This window comes from Nicotiana tomentosiformis, chromosome 1 (assembly GCF_000390325.3).
Source record: "Nicotiana tomentosiformis chromosome 1, ASM39032v3, whole genome shotgun sequence".
In the NCBI taxonomy this organism is placed as follows: domain Eukaryota; kingdom Viridiplantae; phylum Streptophyta; class Magnoliopsida; order Solanales; family Solanaceae; genus Nicotiana; species Nicotiana tomentosiformis.
In genome coordinates, this window is record NC_090812.1 from 78392871 (window position 1) to 78411367 (window position 18497).

Here is an 18497-nt window from a genome sequence, read left to right on the forward strand (position 1 = left end):
GATTGTGTATTGTCGAGTAATTACATGTTATTATCAAAAGGTGTGCTAGATAGGTGAGTTTCAATTTGATTTAAACTATAGTTTTCGGTTTAATATATAGAAATAGAGAAATCTTAGTAGTGGATTTTTTATAATTCTAACAGCGAATCGATTGCCAAAAAAAAAAGAATTACAGGCTTATAGCTTAAAACAATTACTACGAATAATGCAACTAAAGATTTTACTTTGCAAGTGGAAGACAAATCAATAATTAGGCTGCTTGTTCATAAAAGCAGGCGTACGAAAAAATTACGGAACAAATACGCAAAGAACTATAGTCCATATTCCATCAGAACAAGTCCAATTCAAAAGGTTAACGAAAGGCATTAGTCCTGTACTCCACTACTTCCCTTTTAAAACCATTGAAGCCACAAAACCCAAAGAATTCAAAACTACTCCTCACGCGGTCCACTAACTCTTCTTAAAACACCAATAAATCATCTTTATCAAGTGCATTTGAATTCTCTTGTAAAATAGCGGGCCAAATCCATATTGACGATTCTAATTCTTGAACAATTACATGTTACCATTGAGAGGTGTACTAAGATAGTTGAGATTCACTTAAACTTAAATGAGTTTTAGGTTTGATATGTAAAAATAGATAAATCTTAGTAGATGATGCTTCACAAACCTCAATGGGTCTATCTAACGAGAATCCTAATCGATTGCCAAAAAAAAAAGGTAATTACATGCCTATAGCTTAAAACAATTACTACAAATCATGCAACTAACATTTTGCTTTGCAAGTGGAAGACAAATCCACAATTCGGCTGCCTGCTCATAAAGCACGTGTAAAAAATATTCCGGTACAAATACGCAAAGCACCAGTCCATATTCCAATCACAACAAGTCCAATTCGAAAGGTTAACGAAAAGCATTAGTCCTGTACTCCACTATTTCCCTTTTGAAAGCATTGAAGCCACACAAACAAAGCCCAAGGAATCCAAAATTCTAGGGAGAAATTAAAAAATAACTAGATTTATAAGTGATAATTAAAAAATAATCACAATTTCAAAAGTAATTGAAATTTAGCTATTTTTCATGTAAAGATAAATCTGAACGAAACACTATTCAAAGTCTGAAAAATATTCCAGCATAATATACTGGAGTTCTAGTATAATATACCGGTCCAGCATAATATGCTGGAAGTTCATACACATGTGCTCCAATCTCCAGTATATTATGCTGGAACTTTCCGCGTGTTTGAGTTACAGCATAATATGCTGGAAGTTCATACACAAGTGCACAAATCTCCAGTATATTATGCTGGACCGGTCCATGTTGCAGCAAAATAATGATTATTTTTTAATGACTTTGCAAACGCTGACTATTTTTGAATTACTAATTCGAAAACTGACTAGCCCGTGTTATTTTTACATTTCTCTCCTCACCCGGTCCATAACTCCTTTCTCTCCCTAAGCCCTGGCCCACGAGAACCAAATTACGTGTACACTACGGTAGACGTGCCCCGTAAAAATTGGACACGCGTCACATGTTAAATTGCCGACCAGAGACAACTATAGTAAACAAAAAGTTCAAATCCCATGAGGTCACAAAGACTTCGTACAAATGCCACCCTAACCGCCCCAGCTGTCCCAACCACATATAAGTATAACATCTTTTTCTCTAGAATTCACTCAAGAAATTGCACTATACATTGATTTAAGACACACCCTTTTGAAAAGAAAGAAAATTTAGTCACGAGAAGTATACTAGAAAGTTAGAAAGTGAAAAGAAAATGGAGAAAAATGAAGTGATGGACGGTTCAGATATAATGAAGTTAGTTGGAAATGAGGCAGTGTTTAGTAATTTTGTAGATCATAAGTTTGAAGAACTGGACATAGACCAAGACGGTAAGCTTTCTGTAAAGGAGTTACAACCTGCTGTTGCTGATATTGGTGTTGCTCTTGGTTTACCTGCTCAAGGTTCTTCTCCTGAATCTGATCATATTTACTCTGAGGTAATTTGTCACGGTAAAATACCCTCTTTTTTATGCTTCCTAAGTTGTAAATGTGGTGGTAAATTGTTCTCTTTTTTTTCTTGTCTAAGAATCAAGAATGAGGCCTAGTTTAATGGCTCACTCGGACTATTTCTCTTGATCACTTCCTTCTATATTATTTTTGGAACATACCACTCAAGTTTTTGTGTTTAATTGGTCTTTGCTTCTGTTGATTTCTTTGTTTCTTTTTTCTTTTGATGAAGTTATAATCTTTGGATTTCTCGCTAAATACCATATTAACCAAAGTTAAGGTCAAGAGGAACATTAAAAAAAGAAGAAAGGTCGGGCCGGTTTGCACGCAATGATCCAGTAACTCTATCTACCAAAACGTAAGAAAAATAAAGTAAACCACTTGCTGTCGTTTGTTTCGACTAGGTGATTTCCTAATTTTTATCTATTTCATTGACTGTTAATTCTCACTCTTGTACTCGAAAATTTAGAGAAATGGTAAATGCAAATTACGGAGATGGTATGGGTCGTATAGCCAGATGTTTAGTGATGGGAGTGGTAGAGCTGACAAAGCCACTCAGTTTGCTTTTGGTGTCTGGACTGTCGGTTTATTTACTCCGTTTTTTATTCAAAGGACCAAGTTTCTATATTTTGTATGTGATCTCATTTGTTTGACTTTCTAGTTTCAACTATCATATGGATTTTTGCACTTACCTATTTTCTAGGTCCAAGTTTTTTGCACTTATCTATACTACGTTCTTCTACCATTATCTGGAATTCTGAATCTGGTATCTACTACAGAACAGTAGCTATATTTGGGATCAGATGAAACTTCCTCGTTGTTTCCTCTGGCCGTCGTTTTATTCTTTTTCCTGCTGTTGTTGACTGAGAGATTTCTGCACCTGATTCCTAGGTGCATTTAGTGAAGATAGATTTTTAAAAAAAGAAGGTTAAATTCTGTGCACATTAAGTTGCATACAATTAATTTCTAGCAAGTCTAATACGGTAACCTGAATAATAGAATAACTACATGCTTTATCCAGTTAAATTGTTCTAATATTGTTAAAAAAAATTCAGTCCTATGTATATAAAGCTTAGTTCGACTTTGCATCTCTGTGCCAAAACTGTTTTTTTTAATCACCTTAAGATTCAAACATCCTCTCTCTATAAGTAGCTTTTACAAAAAGAAAGAAAAAGAATCAATTAAGTCGGGTAGTGATGTAATTAGACATAGCTAACCAGTCAATTTTACATGATTAGCACAATCCAGAATTGTAAGTATGACCTTCTATGCGCATGTTAAAAGCTGATGTGACAACATATGCTTGCTAAAAGAGGAGTAATAAGTTGGCATGCTTGCCAGATTTTTGTGGTTGTACTATGGGCCAAGACATCTTCAATTATCATAAAGCCTACAACTATATTGTGAGCTAAAACCTTGAAGCCATGCCTTGTAAATATGAGATTCTAATATATAGAGGATTTTTCTTAGAGGCATGCTAAAACTGAAATGGTGTAGTGGCCCAGGTCAAGCATTTGGGCCTCACAATATTGTCTCCTTATGCTTTAACCCAAAAGGCGCCTTGACACATGAATTTCTGATCCTACCTTGTATGGTCCCTAATTATTCCCTCTCATTCCGATATAGGATTTACCTAAGACAAACTTTTCAGCACTGGATGTTACAAACTTATGCTCATTTTGTTACCTCAGTATTCTCTTTCACTGAATCCAGTTTTATATTGTTACCTCTTTCTGTTATCCTGTTTGATCTAATTCTGATTAGGGGGACGTGTTGCATGTGAAATAGGTTCTTCAAGAGTTCACACATGGAAAACAAGAGAAAGTAAGCAAGACTGAGTTCAAAGAGGTTCTTTCAGATATTCTACTAGGCATGGCTGCTGGTCTAAAGAGAGATCCAATTGTACTTCTTCGTATGGATGGCGAAGACCTTGTTGAGTTCGTTAAAAGTCCTGCATTTGAACCTGAAATTCTCTCCATATTCTCTGAGATAGAATTGCCTGATGGATCTCTTAAAGATCACATTATCAAGGCTTTTGAGAAGCTTACAGTTGATCAAGGGATGCCTCCTGCTTCAGACTCATGGGTAAAAGTTCATTTTTTCTATTTGGTGGTTTACATAAGCCTAGCTAACTAGTAAATAGTACCACACTTTCAAGCATTATTAACTAATATACACTAAGAAATTTTATACTATCAAGCCACTTAAAATTGATAACCTGCAAAACATAATAAAATTATATAAAGAAATTTTATACTATCAAGTCACTTAAAATTGATAACCTGCAAAACATGATAAATTACGTGTTACAATAGGTAAAACTACACGCAAAAAATCTTTTAAGCTGCAAGTGCATATAAGTTAAAAATTTTCTTTATAATACCTCTCTAACTGAGGCTAAGGCGATAAGAAATATTACACATGGTATCTATTCTTACCTGGCTCAGGGGCGGATTCAATTCAATAGCTACGGGTTCCCGTGAACCCAATAGCTTTTTTCTATAACCTGTATTTGTATTGAAAAATCCATTAAATGTATAAGAATATTTAGCTTGGAACCCAGCCCGTTCATCCAGTTAGTATCGTATATTAACTCATATTTTTGTAGCAACCCATATGCCTAAAATCCTGGATCCGCCTCTGACCTAGCTAATTTGTGGTTGCTTACTGATTCATAACTTTGCTGCTTGCTAGCCCATGTAACTTATTTGTTACGCATTTATATTTGTGATGAGAGTTCTTTGCTAATTACTAGAGCATATTGCTTTGTTATTATTCTTGCTCTGTAGGTAATGAGTAATGTTGTGGAGCCAGTAGTTGATTCCTGCATTGGAGCATCTAATGAGCAACCTGTTTCACAAGAGACATTCTTGGCTGAATTTAAGAAAGTTGCAGAGAGTGCTGCTCAACGTCTCAAGGAGCAGCCAGTAATTGTTGCTCACAGTGAGAATACATTTGATGGAAGTGGAATTAGAAGACTATTGTCTAACAAGTTTGAATTGGATAAGGTATGTAAGTTCATCCATGATATTCTCTTTTGGACCTAATAACATATCATACTACAAGAAATGAGACTTCTGTAGCGACTAACTCGTCACAATAAGTGGAAAAGTTGCCATAAAAGACTATTCCTAGTGGCCTAAAGGTTGCCAAAATTTTCTTTCTTATCGAGAAATAAAAGTTTAGTACATATTCGTGGCGACCTAAGTATAGTTCCCACTAAAATATTACTTTATGGGCGACTACAGAGCAGCCACTAAAACTATCATTTACCACCATAGAAACCCCTACTTTTATGAAACCTCATTTCTTGTTATGTCACTTTCTTGTCACTTGTTATGTCACTTTCTTGTCACGGGTAAAGTTGCTATCATGTGATCAGGAGCTCACAGGTTCGAGCCGTGGAAACAGTCTCTTGCAGAAATGCAGGGTGAGGTTGCGTATAATAGACCCTTGTGGTCCGGTCCTTCCCCGAACCCAGCACATAGCAGGAGCTTAGTGTACCGGGCTGCCTTTTTTACCACTTGGTTCTCTTCTGACAGTTACTTAACCTTTGGTGTTTATGTATGGTGGTGCAGGCGCTGGATTCTGCTGCAAAGACTGTACCCAAAGATCGCCATGGGAAAATGTCAAAGGAATACTTACGAGTTGCACTCGATCTCCTTGCACCATCAGCTGGCTTACCTCCCATTGGTGCTGTTGACCAGGTAATTGTCAACTGAGGATTTTACTTATGTGACTGAAAGTGTAAAAAAGAAATTACACTATCAGCATTTTTAACATATTGTAGCAAGTAATCCACCTTATTTATCAAGTTACTAGTGTCACTTTTTTATGTAGTTATCTCATCTTGTACGTGACTATTAGTGTATAGTAGTTAAACTCATCAACTAATACGTCATGTTTTTGCTTTGGTTAAAAGCTGGCTTTGAGTGTGATATAGTTGTATTCCGCGTGTTTGCAGATGGATAAGATCATAATTGAAGCTTGTAAGATGTTGGATGCTGATGATGGGAAGATGGTTAAAGAGGAAGAGTTCAAGAAATTATTGACAGAAGTACTGGGGAGCATGATGCTGCAATTAGAAGGAAATCCAGTTTCAGTGGCCACAAACTCAGTTGTGCATGAGCCTCTTGCTTCTGCCTCTACACTCTTGCAGCCTCCATCTAATTCTGAGATGTAACTGATCCTATGGAACTAGACGCAAAAGAATAACAGGGGATGTATTATGTAAATTTCTGTTAGAAATGACTCAGAGATAATGCCTTACTAATACGGGATTTATTTGAGCTATTAACTGTTACATAATGTCTTTGACTAATTTAAAGATTGAATGAGTAATATTAATTTTTAAGTACAACCATATTCAGATACACCATAAGCGTAAACTATTATCGTATATGCAAGGCCCCGTAAAATTTTTCCTAAAAATCCGTTTTCCGTGATACCAAAGTAGGCGTAGAGGTTATATTAGTAGACGGTTCGGACTTTTTGGATTGAACAGTGCGCTAGGGAGTTGAAGGAAAATGCTGGGCAAAAGTAGGCATTTTTGTGGCCATTCTGCGGCCGCAGAACCCCTCTGCGGACCGCAGACTGGTCGCACAGTGGGGCAGATTTCTGGGGCATTTTTGATGCCCAATTTCGTGGCCATTATGCGACCGCATAACCATTTCGCGGGCCGCATTCTTGTCGCATATCCCGCCTTGGGATTTTTCGGAGGGAGGTTCTGCAGTGCACTATGCGACCGCAAAACCGTTCTGCAGTGCATTATGCGACCGCAGAACAGGTCTGCGAGCCGCATAGTGACCGCAAACCAGGTCAGTTTTTTTCCAGTTTTAGCACCCAGTTTTGCGGTCATTTCGCGGACCACATAACCTTAAGCATCGGGCCAGCGGGCCTTGAAAAGATTTTCTATACAATTGGCCTCTCTTGAAGCTATCGCGATGCTTTGGCGCACAGCGCCCGGGATGCTTTGTGGTCTTCAGGTAGCTTCCCGTGTTCGAGGTAATCGATGATTTCATTTCTCCAGTCCCAGACCAAATTAGTCGAATTTACCTCATAGTAACCATATGTATCCAGGACTGAGTTCATCAGTTGTACTACCGTCCCGGACTTCGATCCCTTTATTTCCGTCGATGATCCTAGGTTTGCCAATGCGTCTGCTTCTGCGTTATCTTCCTTTGAGATATGAGTAATTGACCACTCCCGGAATTGTGCCAACAGAGCCTGAACCTTTACCACGTATTGTTGCATGCGCTCCTCTTTGGTCTCGAAGATCCCGTAGACCTGATTTACTACCAGTTGTGAGTCGCATTTGATTTCGACGACCTCAGAATCAAGTCCCTGGGCCAATTCAAGCCCTGCAATCAAAGCTTCATACTATGCTTCATTGTTAGTTAAAGGGATCGTCCTGATGGCTTGCCTTAGGGTTTCCCCTGAAGGCGTGATTAAGACTACACCGAGCCCGGACACTTTTACGTTGGAAGCCCAGTCCGTAAATAAGGTCCAAACCCCTGATGTCGATTCCGACAACATTACTGCCTCCTAGGTTGCCAGAGGCAATAATCTCGGACTGAAATCGGCCACGAAGTCAGCCAAGACTTGCAACGTAATTGCAGTCCTTGGTTTATATTTTATGTCTAACTCACTCATTTCGACGGCCCATTTGTCCAATCTACCCGAGAGCTCGGGTTTATGGAGGATGTTCCGCAAAGGGAAAGTAGTCATCACGACTATCGGGTGGCATTGGAAGTAAGGCCTCAGCTTCCGAGCGGCGACTACGATAGTTAAGGTCAGTTTATCCAAATGTGAGTAGCGAGTTTCTGCTCCCGTTAAAATTTTACTAACATAATAAATTGGAGATTGCGTACCTTCATTCTCTCGGACTAAAATCGCACTTATCGCAACTTCCGAGACCGCGAGATAAACTAGTAACGTTTCACCTTCTTTTGGTTTTGAAAGCAATGGAGGGCTAGACAACTACATCTTTAAATACCTCAAAGCCTGCTAGCACTCCGGGGTCCATTCAAAATTATTTTTCTTTTTGAGCAGTGCGAAGAAATGATGACACTTTTTTGATGACCGAGAAATGAACCTGCTCAAAGCTGTCAATCTCCTCGTAAGCCTTTGGACTTCCTTCACGTTTGATAGTTGATCCGGGATGTCTTCTATGGCCTTGATCTTATCGGGGTTTACCTCAATTCCCCTTTGTGATACCAGAAATCCCAGAAACTTACCAGAGCTGACCTCAAACACGCATTTCTCGGGATTAAGTTCCATATTATGCTTCCTTAGGATGCCGAAAGTTTCTTACAGATGTTTAAGATGATCACCTGCATTTAAAGACTTAACGAGCATATCGTCTATATAAACTTCCATAGTTTTTCCTATTTGATTTTCAAACATCTTGTTCACGAGCCGTTGATAAGTGGCTCCGGTATTTTTCAACTCGAAGGGCATCACATTGTAGTAATATATACCGAAATTCGTTATAAACAAAGTCTTTTCCTGATCCTCCGGGGTCATCTTAATTTGGTTGTACCTGGAATAAGCATCGAGGAAATGCATTAACTCGTGCCCGGCCGTAGCATCAATCATTTGATCAATGTTTGGCAGTGAGAACGAGTCTTTCGGGCACACCTTGTTAAGATCTTTATAATCTACACACATGCGAAACTTATTGTTGTTCTTCGGAACTACTACTATATTGGCTAGCCAGTCTGGATATCTTACCTCTCAGATCGAACCGATATTAAGTAAGCGGGTTACCTCTTCTTTGACGAATTTATTCCTGACTTTGGCAATCGAGCATTTCTTTTGTCTTATCGGAGGTATGTTGGGATCCAAGCTTAACTTGTGTACGACTACCTCTATCGGGATGTCTGTTATATCCTCATGCGACTATGCAAAACAATCGACGTTAGATTTAAGGAATTTAATAAAGTCGGACCTGGGTTCTGGGTGCAGTCATGTCCCCAAGTGGAATTTCCTTTCTAGGAATTCTTCGAACAATGTCACTTGCTCCAGCTCTTCCGTTGTGGACTTCGTTGCATCGGTCTCTTCTGGAACTTGGAAATATCTCGGCACCTTATAATATTCCGACGCCTCTGCCCTCGGGCTAACTTCATCTAGTTCAGGAGTAGGTGTCGGTCCTTGTAATTGCTATGTCGCGTGTTCCTTTTCTTTGCTACTGGAGACCGAAATTGCATTCATCTCCCTTGCCGCCGCTAGATCTCCCCTTATCTGCTTAATTCCTTCGGGCGTTGGAAACTTCAGCAATTGATGATATGTTTATGGTACAGCTTTCATCTCGTGCAACCATGACTTTCCCAGAATGATGTTGTATCCCATATCACCATCTACCACTTCAAAAAGAGTTATTTTCATTACTCTTTCAGCATTCGTGAGTAATAAAATTTCTCCCCGGGTTGTCACACTTGCGAGGTTGAATCCGGCGAGGAGCTTTGTGGCCGTAATAATGCTTCCAGTGAGTTTAGCTTGCTCCAATACTCTCAATTGTATGATATTAGCCGAACTCCCTTGATCCACTAGAACACGTTTAATCTTAAAATCTAGCACATTTAAAGAAATTACCAGTGTGTCGTTGTGTGGTAGCAGCAATTCGTCTGTGTCCTCCCCCGTAAAAGTGATATCGTCTTCCCGAAACCTTTTGATATGTGTTATTGATACTTTCATCTTCTTTGCTGCTGAAAAGGTGACCCCGTTAATCTCGTTCCCTCCGAAGACCATGTTGATTGTTTGACACGGGGAATCTTCTCCTGCTTTCGAGGGTTTCGCGTTGTCCCGGTTACGACCATAACTGTTCGCAGCTCGATCACTCAAGAATTCTCTGAGATGACCATTCTTCAATAATGTTGCCACTTCTTCCCGGAGGTGTCGACAGTCCCATGTCCGATGGCCATTCGTCCTGTGGTACTCACACCATAAGTTGGTATCCCTCTGGCTGAGATAAGATCTCATCGGTTTCGGGAACCGTGCTTCTTTGATGTTTCTCATAGCCGACACCAACTCCACTATACTATCGTTGAAGTTGTATTCTGATAACTTGGGGTAAGAAGGATCCTGTGACCTTGATGTTTCTTTATCCTGCAGTGATTGATTGTTCCGACCGCGATCAGTTCTCCTGTCAATGGCGAACCTGTCCGCTGTCTGGAAACCTCTGCTGCGGCCTTTGGTCCGTTTGTAGGGCAAAAACCGACCCCTCGAAGTCCGTCTGTCCATGTCATAATCATTCTTTGATTTTTATCTGTTCTTTTCTCGTCCTTTGGTCGACGACGAAAAATCAACCTGATCATCTTCGATCCTTATTTTTGATTCGTACCGGTTGTGAACATCCGCAAAGGTCGTTGCTTGAAACTCGAGTCGGCTTTCCTTCAATTTTCAGGAAGCGTCTGAACTCCTCGGATTCAATCCCTTGGTGAATGCTTCAGCCGCCCATTCATCCGGGACAGCCGGGAGCAATATTCTCTCCTTATGGAATCGGGTAATGAACTCTCGTAGTAGCTCGAACTCTCCTTGCGCAATCCTGAATATGTCGGCCTTTCAGGCCTGTACTTTTCTAGCCCTGGCATGAGCCTTGATAAAAGAATCCGCGAGCATTTCAAAGGAATCTATTGCATGCTCGGGTAACAGCGAATACCACGTCAAGGCTCCTCTCGTGAGGATTTTTCCAAATTTCTTTAGCAACACAGATTCAATTTCGTGAGGAGCTAAATCATTTCCCTTTTACCGCCGTTGTGTAGGTGGTAATATGCTCCTGAGGGCTAAAGTTCTGTCATACTTTGGCACTTCAGACATTTTGAACCGCTTCGGGATTAACTCTGGTGCTGCACTTGGCTTGTATGGAAATCGAGTATACTTTTTCGAGTCTAGACCTTTCAACACTGGTGGCGCGCCGAGGATCTGGTCCATACGGGCGTTCACTTCCCTCATAAACCGTAAAAGTTCATTCTTGAAAGGATCATTCTCATTATTGAGGCCGGATCCGCTCCGCCCCTCCCCCATTGGAGCCAATTTCACCCCTGGAAGTGTTGTTGACGACCCTCTGCGTTGTTTGATTCGCGGGAGCCCCAGGAGAAATCAGATCTTGTTTGTTTGCATTATTTGAAGCTCCTGACAGCGCTTGTTTCATCATAACCTTTTTCTATCGCGTGAGGTGGCCTAGAATGATCGCATATTGCTCTTGCAAGACCCTTACCGCGTTAACAACATGTTCCTCATCAGCATCATCGGGAGTTGTCTCTCAAACATGTCGAGGATATTGCCTGTCATGCACCGGTGTGGCGCCATTTCTCTCTTTGTGGGTGTCACTAATTGAGTCCTCGAAATGAGGTTGATCCCTCTGAATCTCGGGGTTGTGCATGTTGTTAACATTGTTATATGCCATTTCTTATGATTTTTTTAAGACAAAATAATCAAAACACGTTAGTAAAAAAGGCAAGGATCAATTTAATTGCACGACTGTCTAGGCCCCACGGTGGACGCCAAACTGTTTACCTGTAAAATGGTACAGTTGAATTTATACGTGTTTTCTAGACAAATGAATTAATTTGATCCTGAAATAATAAAATAATCGAAGAATTATGCAATACTTAGCCTTAGAATGTTGACGAAACAGTAGAAGCAACAGTTCCGGGAACAGGGTTTCCGGGCACAACAACAACGAAATCAAAAAGTACGAAGATAAAATGGTATTAAGCTTTGTATAGAATGTAACATAAATTTGCCAGAAAATTTGTGTCATCTACAATGATAACAGAGCTCACTATTTATACCTATGGCTAGGGAATGAGGTCCTAGGATCGTGCCCTTCTTTAATGTTAATTATGAGGGACATTGATGAAGATGTAACGATGAACATAAATGCCAAATTCCTTGTAACGGGTAATTGCTCTTAATGCCATGGAATATTCTCTATTAAATACTACCGGGCAAAGAGCATTTATCACATCTTTATGAGCGTTACTCTTTCCGGTGACAAACGAAACAGTTGTCTTCGATCTTTGGTCATCCCCGTCTTGGATTCCACGTGTCCCTTTTTTGGATGGACACGTGTCATAACATATTTTACCCTATACACTTATATCAAGCTTTAGGCTCACCCATTGGCTCAAGTAATTACATGGTTACTAAGTACTTGTAAATACTTGTGAATGAAAAACTCGCTAAAGACAGTGATTGGCTGATAGTTTCAGAATGCGCTTTTGTAACTGCTTAGAATGTTGTGTGACGTCTGCGATTTTGATTTTGTAAATTATGGCGAATAAAAAAATTGGCGAGTAGGGCATTCCTCCACCATTAACTAGAGTTTTCAAGCCCTTAGTGTGCCCTATACCTATACATTGTGAAATTGGATTAGGCGAACCAGTAGTTTTGATGATACAGGAGACATAAAGCCAAAAAAATGGAATTTTGACAATCATGGTCAAACCTATTTTAGGTTCCAAGATCAAGATTCGTGTTTTGTCTGCGAGTTCGAGGTCATTCTGTGAGTCATACACGAATACTAAAAATCTTGATGCAGGAGTAAGTCAACTCATGCTAGAGTTGACATTTGGAGGATAAGTAGTAAACTTTGAAATTATCGGTCGAGCAAGGAAGTAAGCTTTTCATGTTTACCATATAAGCTTGTTTTCCTCGAAATCTCAACTAAACAAAGATTACTTAGTTTATTCTATACCTCAATCGAAAGTCGGTAATATTGGAACTTCTCGAAGGACAAGAGCTACTAATGCTTTGAGAAAGAAGAAATACTTTTTAAACTTGCAGTCTTATTTCTTTAACTCTAAAATAATATCGTAAAGGTTTAACTCTAAAATAATATCGTAAAGTTGTGAATGAGAAATTTTAAAATTAAATTGTTTTTTGATATAGAAAGATGTCAGTTTTTTAACATTAGACTAAAACGGAAATAGTGTGACATAGTATGAAACACCAAAAGCATATTACACGTTTGCCTCCATATGTAAAGGATGGGGGAAAGGACAAAAATGCCTCCCAAAAATTTATCTTCCGTTATTTAAGTATTTAAATTTCATGACTCACTAGACTATCGGATGAAAAGTTCCTTAGTCTATTGAGCCTATGTCTTTTTTGAATCTGTCTGTTAACATCCTGCTGATAGTTCCAATGGTCTTCTGCTTTGTTACAACCAAACATGGAGGACATATTTCCCAGATGGAATACTCCAAGAACTATTAGAATCTTCCTTTCTACTATCAGTAACCTTCTTCATGAAAAGTTTGTCTCATTATATGTACCATTCTACTTTTGAAGAACTATATCTCTGTTCCAAATTGCTTTTTCAAGAAACGAAAATGGACTTGATCAGTTTTGGAACAGGGTGTTTTCCCCTAATTTTTGTATTGATAATTACCATGTGCAATCTTTCAGGCAACACCCTTTTCCTTTTTCTTTCTACCTTCATTTTGTTTCTAGTTTGCAAATTAGTGAACACTTTACTTACTTTTTCCTTGATTACAGATTGTTATGACCCTCTGGATCCCAATGGAAATATTGCAGTTACATATGACATTGTTAGATGGACAGATGATGGTTATCAGGTCAGAAGAATAACACATCATTCTAATATCTACTTCCTTTTTTTGACAGCCAATGCAAGAGATATTACATATAATTATAAATGAGTTTATACATAGCTTTAAGATACAAACAGCAGCACAAATAGACAGAGATTATATAAGCGCAAAAGCATGATCACTTACCAAATGGGACTTCAACTGTATGTGTATCCTTTTCTTTACCAAATATTACACACTATCTCAAACTCAAGACAGGCCACGGTGTAACTCCAGCCGCTGGCAACTGTGGCCGAATCAAAGGAACTCGCTTCACAATGGAGAATGCTTCGTTAAGGCGTGCAACACGGGTCATGAATTGAGATACTTTCTTGTCATCCACAGTTACTTTCAGCTCCAATGCCTTAGTCTTTTTCTTCAGCTTATACAATCTACGACCCAAAATAACTAATCCCAATACAGCTGCAGCTACAGAAAGTGTCCACACAGGGCTAACCCTAAATGCACAAAACTTTAGAAGTTCAATTGGCACCTTCCACCACACAACGCTCCTCGTCTGTTCCCCTGTTTTCCTCTGTTCTGCTACTTCAGTTATTTCATTCTTCTTTTCACCTTCAGCCTCTCCATTTTCCGGTTTTTTTCCATTTTCACTTTTTATCTCTTCATTTCCTTGGAAACACAGTTCATCTCTACCCTCATATTCACCGAATTTTCGTGTTTCGGACTGTTCACTGCCGGAGTCCGACCAGGACTCGCCGGAATTTTTCATGGTAAATCGGTTCTCTGAACCGGGATCAATCCAACTCGGATTATCCGATTCTTCAGAAACCTCATCGCTTCCATCAGCGCAAGTAAAAGCACTCATGTGCCTGCTCTGAGAATCTATGGAGAAGTAATTGACCTGAAATATACCGCCCGTCTCTGATCCAATTTCATCGTCGAGGCAGTTCGTGTTTCCTCCGGCTGATCCGCCGGCAGTAATTAACGATTCCGAGTCAGAGTTGGGGTTCAAGTGAAGCATCTCCCAATCTTGAAACTCGGCTGCCTCAACATCCATGGCACGCACGATCAAACCCTAAATTAGGAAACGACACTATACACAGAGAAAGAGAAAGAGAGAGAAGGGGGTTTTGAATAGAATCAACTACTTTTGGATTGGGGGTTCACCTCTGGAAACGACACCTCACCCCATGGCCCCCAATATCTACTTCTTTAATTGTGCATTTTTATCTACTTGACGTGTGGATAAGTTTTTATGTGTATTCTATAGTTTTTGACCCATCACCATAATGCATTTAGTTTTTGACCTTCTTCTTTGGTTACATGTCTGCGTTATTCTGTAGAATTACTTGGAAGGCAAAAAGTACTCAGCAAGTGTAACTAGATGATGTGTGTGTGTGACAAACCACAAAAAATTCAACAAAATATCCAATTTTAAACCCATAATTACAAAAGTATACAGTATTAAGTGTTGGGTTTTAGCTAGTTATACCTTAAACTAGGGTGAATGAAAAATGGAGAAAAAAATAAAATATTTAAATTTTTCTCTTTAAAAAAGGGACATTGTCCCATATTAGAGGAGGAAAATAATTTTGATGCGTATATATACAATTGCTCGTCTTTTAGACCTTAAAGAGTTGAGAAAAAAGTAAGCCTCGCGTCGTCGTCGCTAGCTCGGCTTTGGATTCGAATAATGATCTGATTGATTAATTTTTTGGACTAAATTTATTATTTAATATTAAGATTTACATAATATTATTTTAATCCAAAGCTATGGTTAACGTAATATTAACGTAATTTGCTACCGATCATTTGTGTTCACTGAAACACTGGGGTTTGAAATACGGCTATACCAGTATGTAATCCGTTCTATCCTGGAAGGAAAGAATCCATAACCTCGGGTACTTGGAGGGGATTAAGTTCCTTAAAGAAACACTACGAATTCAGTGTGCTCAGATTAATATCTGCTTCTTCTATATTTCTGTTTTTACGCTATTTTCTATTTCCAGAATTACTTTACAAATACAGTATACTAACATTAGGGGTCGTTTGGTAGGGTGTATAAGAGTAATGCTGAATAAGATGTATTAATACTGCAGGGATTAGTAATGCATGGGTTAGTAATGCAAGCATTAGCTATGCAAAGACTATTTCTTATCCGTTGTTTGGTATGGTGTATTAAAATTAAAAACAATTGCATAATTTTTAAGAAATTTGTTTGTTTACAAAAATGCCCTCCATATTATTTAGTTTTAAGGGACTTTAAGGATATTTTTGTCTTTAACCATGCTAATGCATGCATTAATAGCTTTGGGATTGCTAATACCATGGTTTGCTATGCATTAGTTATACATAAGATAATACCAAATAGGGTGTATAACTAATGTTTGTATTAGTTGTACATATATTGAAAAAGTGTATCAAACAAGATTTTACTGATACACAAAGTTAATGCATGCATTATTTTCTCTAATGCACTCTACCAAATGACCTCTAAGTGTTAAGGCTTTAAAGGTTGAGACCCCAAAATTTAAGTTTTGAATTAGCCTGTGGTATTATAGACTTTCTATGGGGCAACGGGCACAATATGTGAGCAAAAAATTGCTCGGGGAGATATATTGGTGATGGAAAATGGAGAAGTATTTTGTGGTAGAATGGATAAACTTAATTAGGTCATTGTGTGCTACATAGAAGTAATTGCAAAATCCAGCTGCGACCTGTGTATTAGATTGATTTAAATTCCTTAGCACCAGAAGTACCGAGTTCATAATTTAGACAACTTGAACAATGTTCATAGCTTAGGTCATTTGACTTTTGATTTATGACTTAAAGAGTATATATTATCTTCTAGCAACTTAAATAGTTAAACAACACAGCTAGTGTAGTTTCATAGAAGCCAAAGCTTATAAAGGTAGAGTCATTTGGTTTATATTCTTCGCACTCTAATTTGACTATAATGCTTCAGGCAAGGATAACCATTCAAAATTACTATCAGTATAGACATATCGAGAAACCAGGCTGGCAATTAGGGTGGACATGGGCTGGTAATGAGGTTATTTGGTCAATGTCTGGTGCTTTTGCCACCAAACAAGGGAATTGTTCAACCTTCAAGTCTGAAATTCCACATTGTTGCAAGAAAGATCCTATTATTGTTGATCTCGCCCCAGAAGCTCCACCAGAAAAAAGATCAGATGGTTGCTGTCACGGTGGATTTCTTGCTGCCTCGGCTATTAATCCTTCCAATTCTTTCGTATCCTTTGAGATGAAAGTTGGAAACTTGAGGGGCAATTATACAGCTCACAAGCCTTTAAATCTCACACTAATGGCTCCAGGACTTGGTTATACTTGTGATGACTTTGTGGACACTGATCCAACGATATCTTCGGTTATAGAAGGCAAAAGACAAGAACAAGTTATCAGTAAGTACTCCATTCGGAACCTTATACTAAACCTTTAGCTTGCAGGAAGAAAATTTGAATTTGAGAGACCTTCCTTAAGAGTTTCACTTTTACTGTGTTCGCTGTAAAACGTTGGATTGGCATCACTAAATCGCTTTTCTTCTTTGTTACTTACATTACTTTTAGGGACATGGAAATCAACATGTACATACTCAACTTTCTTGGCCAACAGATCGCCAACCTGTTGTGTTTCTCTTTCAACATTTTACAATCCTGAGGTTACACCATGCCGTTTGTGTAGCTGTGGATGTAAATTAGCTGACAATGAAGCAAAATCATGCATTAGGTCTGAAATACTGCAATTTCGCCCAATTTTTATGACATTCTTAACTCCATAAATGTGCATAGTTTATTGATTTTGTTGTGATTAATATATGTGGAACAGACAAAGTTCATCGTCTGAGCGCGAGCTAGTTCAGTGCACTGATCATATGTGTCCACTTCGAGTTCACTGGCACATTAAGAAGAACTACAGGAATTATTGGAGGGTGAAACTGACCATTTCCAATTACAACTTAGGTAAAAACTATTCCAACTGGAATGTGGTAGTCCAACATCCTGGTTTTAGCCAGCAATCAACTGTCTTCAGCTTCAACAATACAGTGCTCCCAACTGTTGGTGTCCCAGGTATTATTATCTCATGCTACAAAACCATTTTCCTCCATATTTACACTATCAGTATATATAACTTAAATCCTTTCTCTTACTGCATGTTTGCATTCCTTGTTCTTAGTTTCTTGACGATAGATCATCTTGGACTTCAATGATTCTACTCTTTTAAGCATTTCTTTTTAAGGAGCTTTTCGTTCATCTAGCACAATTTTGATGCAATGCGCATTTGTGATCTGTGAAATCAGGATAAAGACATCCCTCCTTTTGCCCTTAATTACTATATTAAGGTTGTTTTTCATTTGTTCATATATGATTAATGCAGATGAAGTTGCACTCTTCTGGGGTTTAGATTTCTACAACGATGCGTTGTTGCAAGCTGAAGAAAAGCAAGTAGGATCTGTGATGACAGAGATACTTTTACTTAAGGACATGAACTCATTTACACTTAGTAATGGATGGGCTTTTCCAAGAAGAGTATATTTCAATGGTGAGAACTGTGAAATGCCCCTTCCAGATACTTTCCCTATGCTTCCAAATGGTTGCTCAAAGAAAAATCCTTATAGAAGCCATCTTTCTCTTCTAGTCTTGCTTTATTTGACTTACAAAACACTTTAATTTTTGGTCCAAGATCAAAATTTTGCAACTTCCTCCTTAAGATTACCTTTGCCCCACCTCATGAGAATCAGCTCCATCGCTTCTATTTGCTGCAATATAGTGTTGAGGTTTTTTTTTTATTTATTTAAGATGAAATAGTCTTAAAATGAGGGTGATTGGGAAATGGAGGGAAAATGAAATTTTTGAGTAAAATTTTAAGTTTTCCCTCTTGACAATGAGACATTGTCCCATATTGAAAGAGAAAA

The 18497-nt window shown here is 38.6% G+C and overlaps 3 protein-coding genes across 4 annotated transcripts; 2 read left to right on the plus strand and 1 right to left on the minus strand.

Annotated features, from left to right (window-relative positions):
* The first annotated feature begins 1596 nt into the window (after nt 1-1596).
* Nucleotides 1597-6369, plus strand: LOC104087214 (uncharacterized). 2 transcript variants are annotated; one of them, XM_009591624.4, is made up of 5 exons: nt 1597-1999; nt 3798-4094; nt 4799-5017; nt 5588-5716; nt 5974-6369. In XM_009591624.4, exons 1-5 carry the CDS (start codon nt 1778-1780, stop codon nt 6190-6192), a joined length of 1086 nt encoding a protein of 361 aa, XP_009589919.1. In that variant the 5' UTR covers nt 1597-1777; the 3' UTR covers nt 6193-6369. The 2 variants fall into 2 exon arrangements, with proteins under 2 accessions (XP_009589919.1, XP_018623242.1); XM_018767726.3 differs by having other exon boundaries at nt 1860-1999; nt 3774-4094.
* Nucleotides 6370-9299: 2930 nt separating this feature from the next.
* On the minus strand, nt 9300-10250 carry LOC138907012 (uncharacterized). The gene has a single exon (XM_070196866.1). It carries the CDS (start codon nt 10248-10250, stop codon nt 9300-9302), a length of 951 nt encoding a protein of 316 aa, XP_070052967.1.
* Nucleotides 10251-12449: 2199 nt separating this feature from the next.
* Nucleotides 12450-18347, plus strand: LOC104087217 (COBRA-like protein 1). Its single transcript, XM_070196868.1, has 7 exons — nt 12450-12554; nt 13153-13249; nt 13422-13591; nt 16533-16986; nt 17152-17311; nt 17411-17652; nt 17960-18347. Exons 1-7 carry the CDS (start codon nt 12450-12452, stop codon nt 18250-18252), a joined length of 1521 nt encoding a protein of 506 aa, XP_070052969.1. The 3' UTR covers nt 18253-18347.
* The last annotated feature ends 150 nt before the right edge of the window (nt 18348-18497 follow it).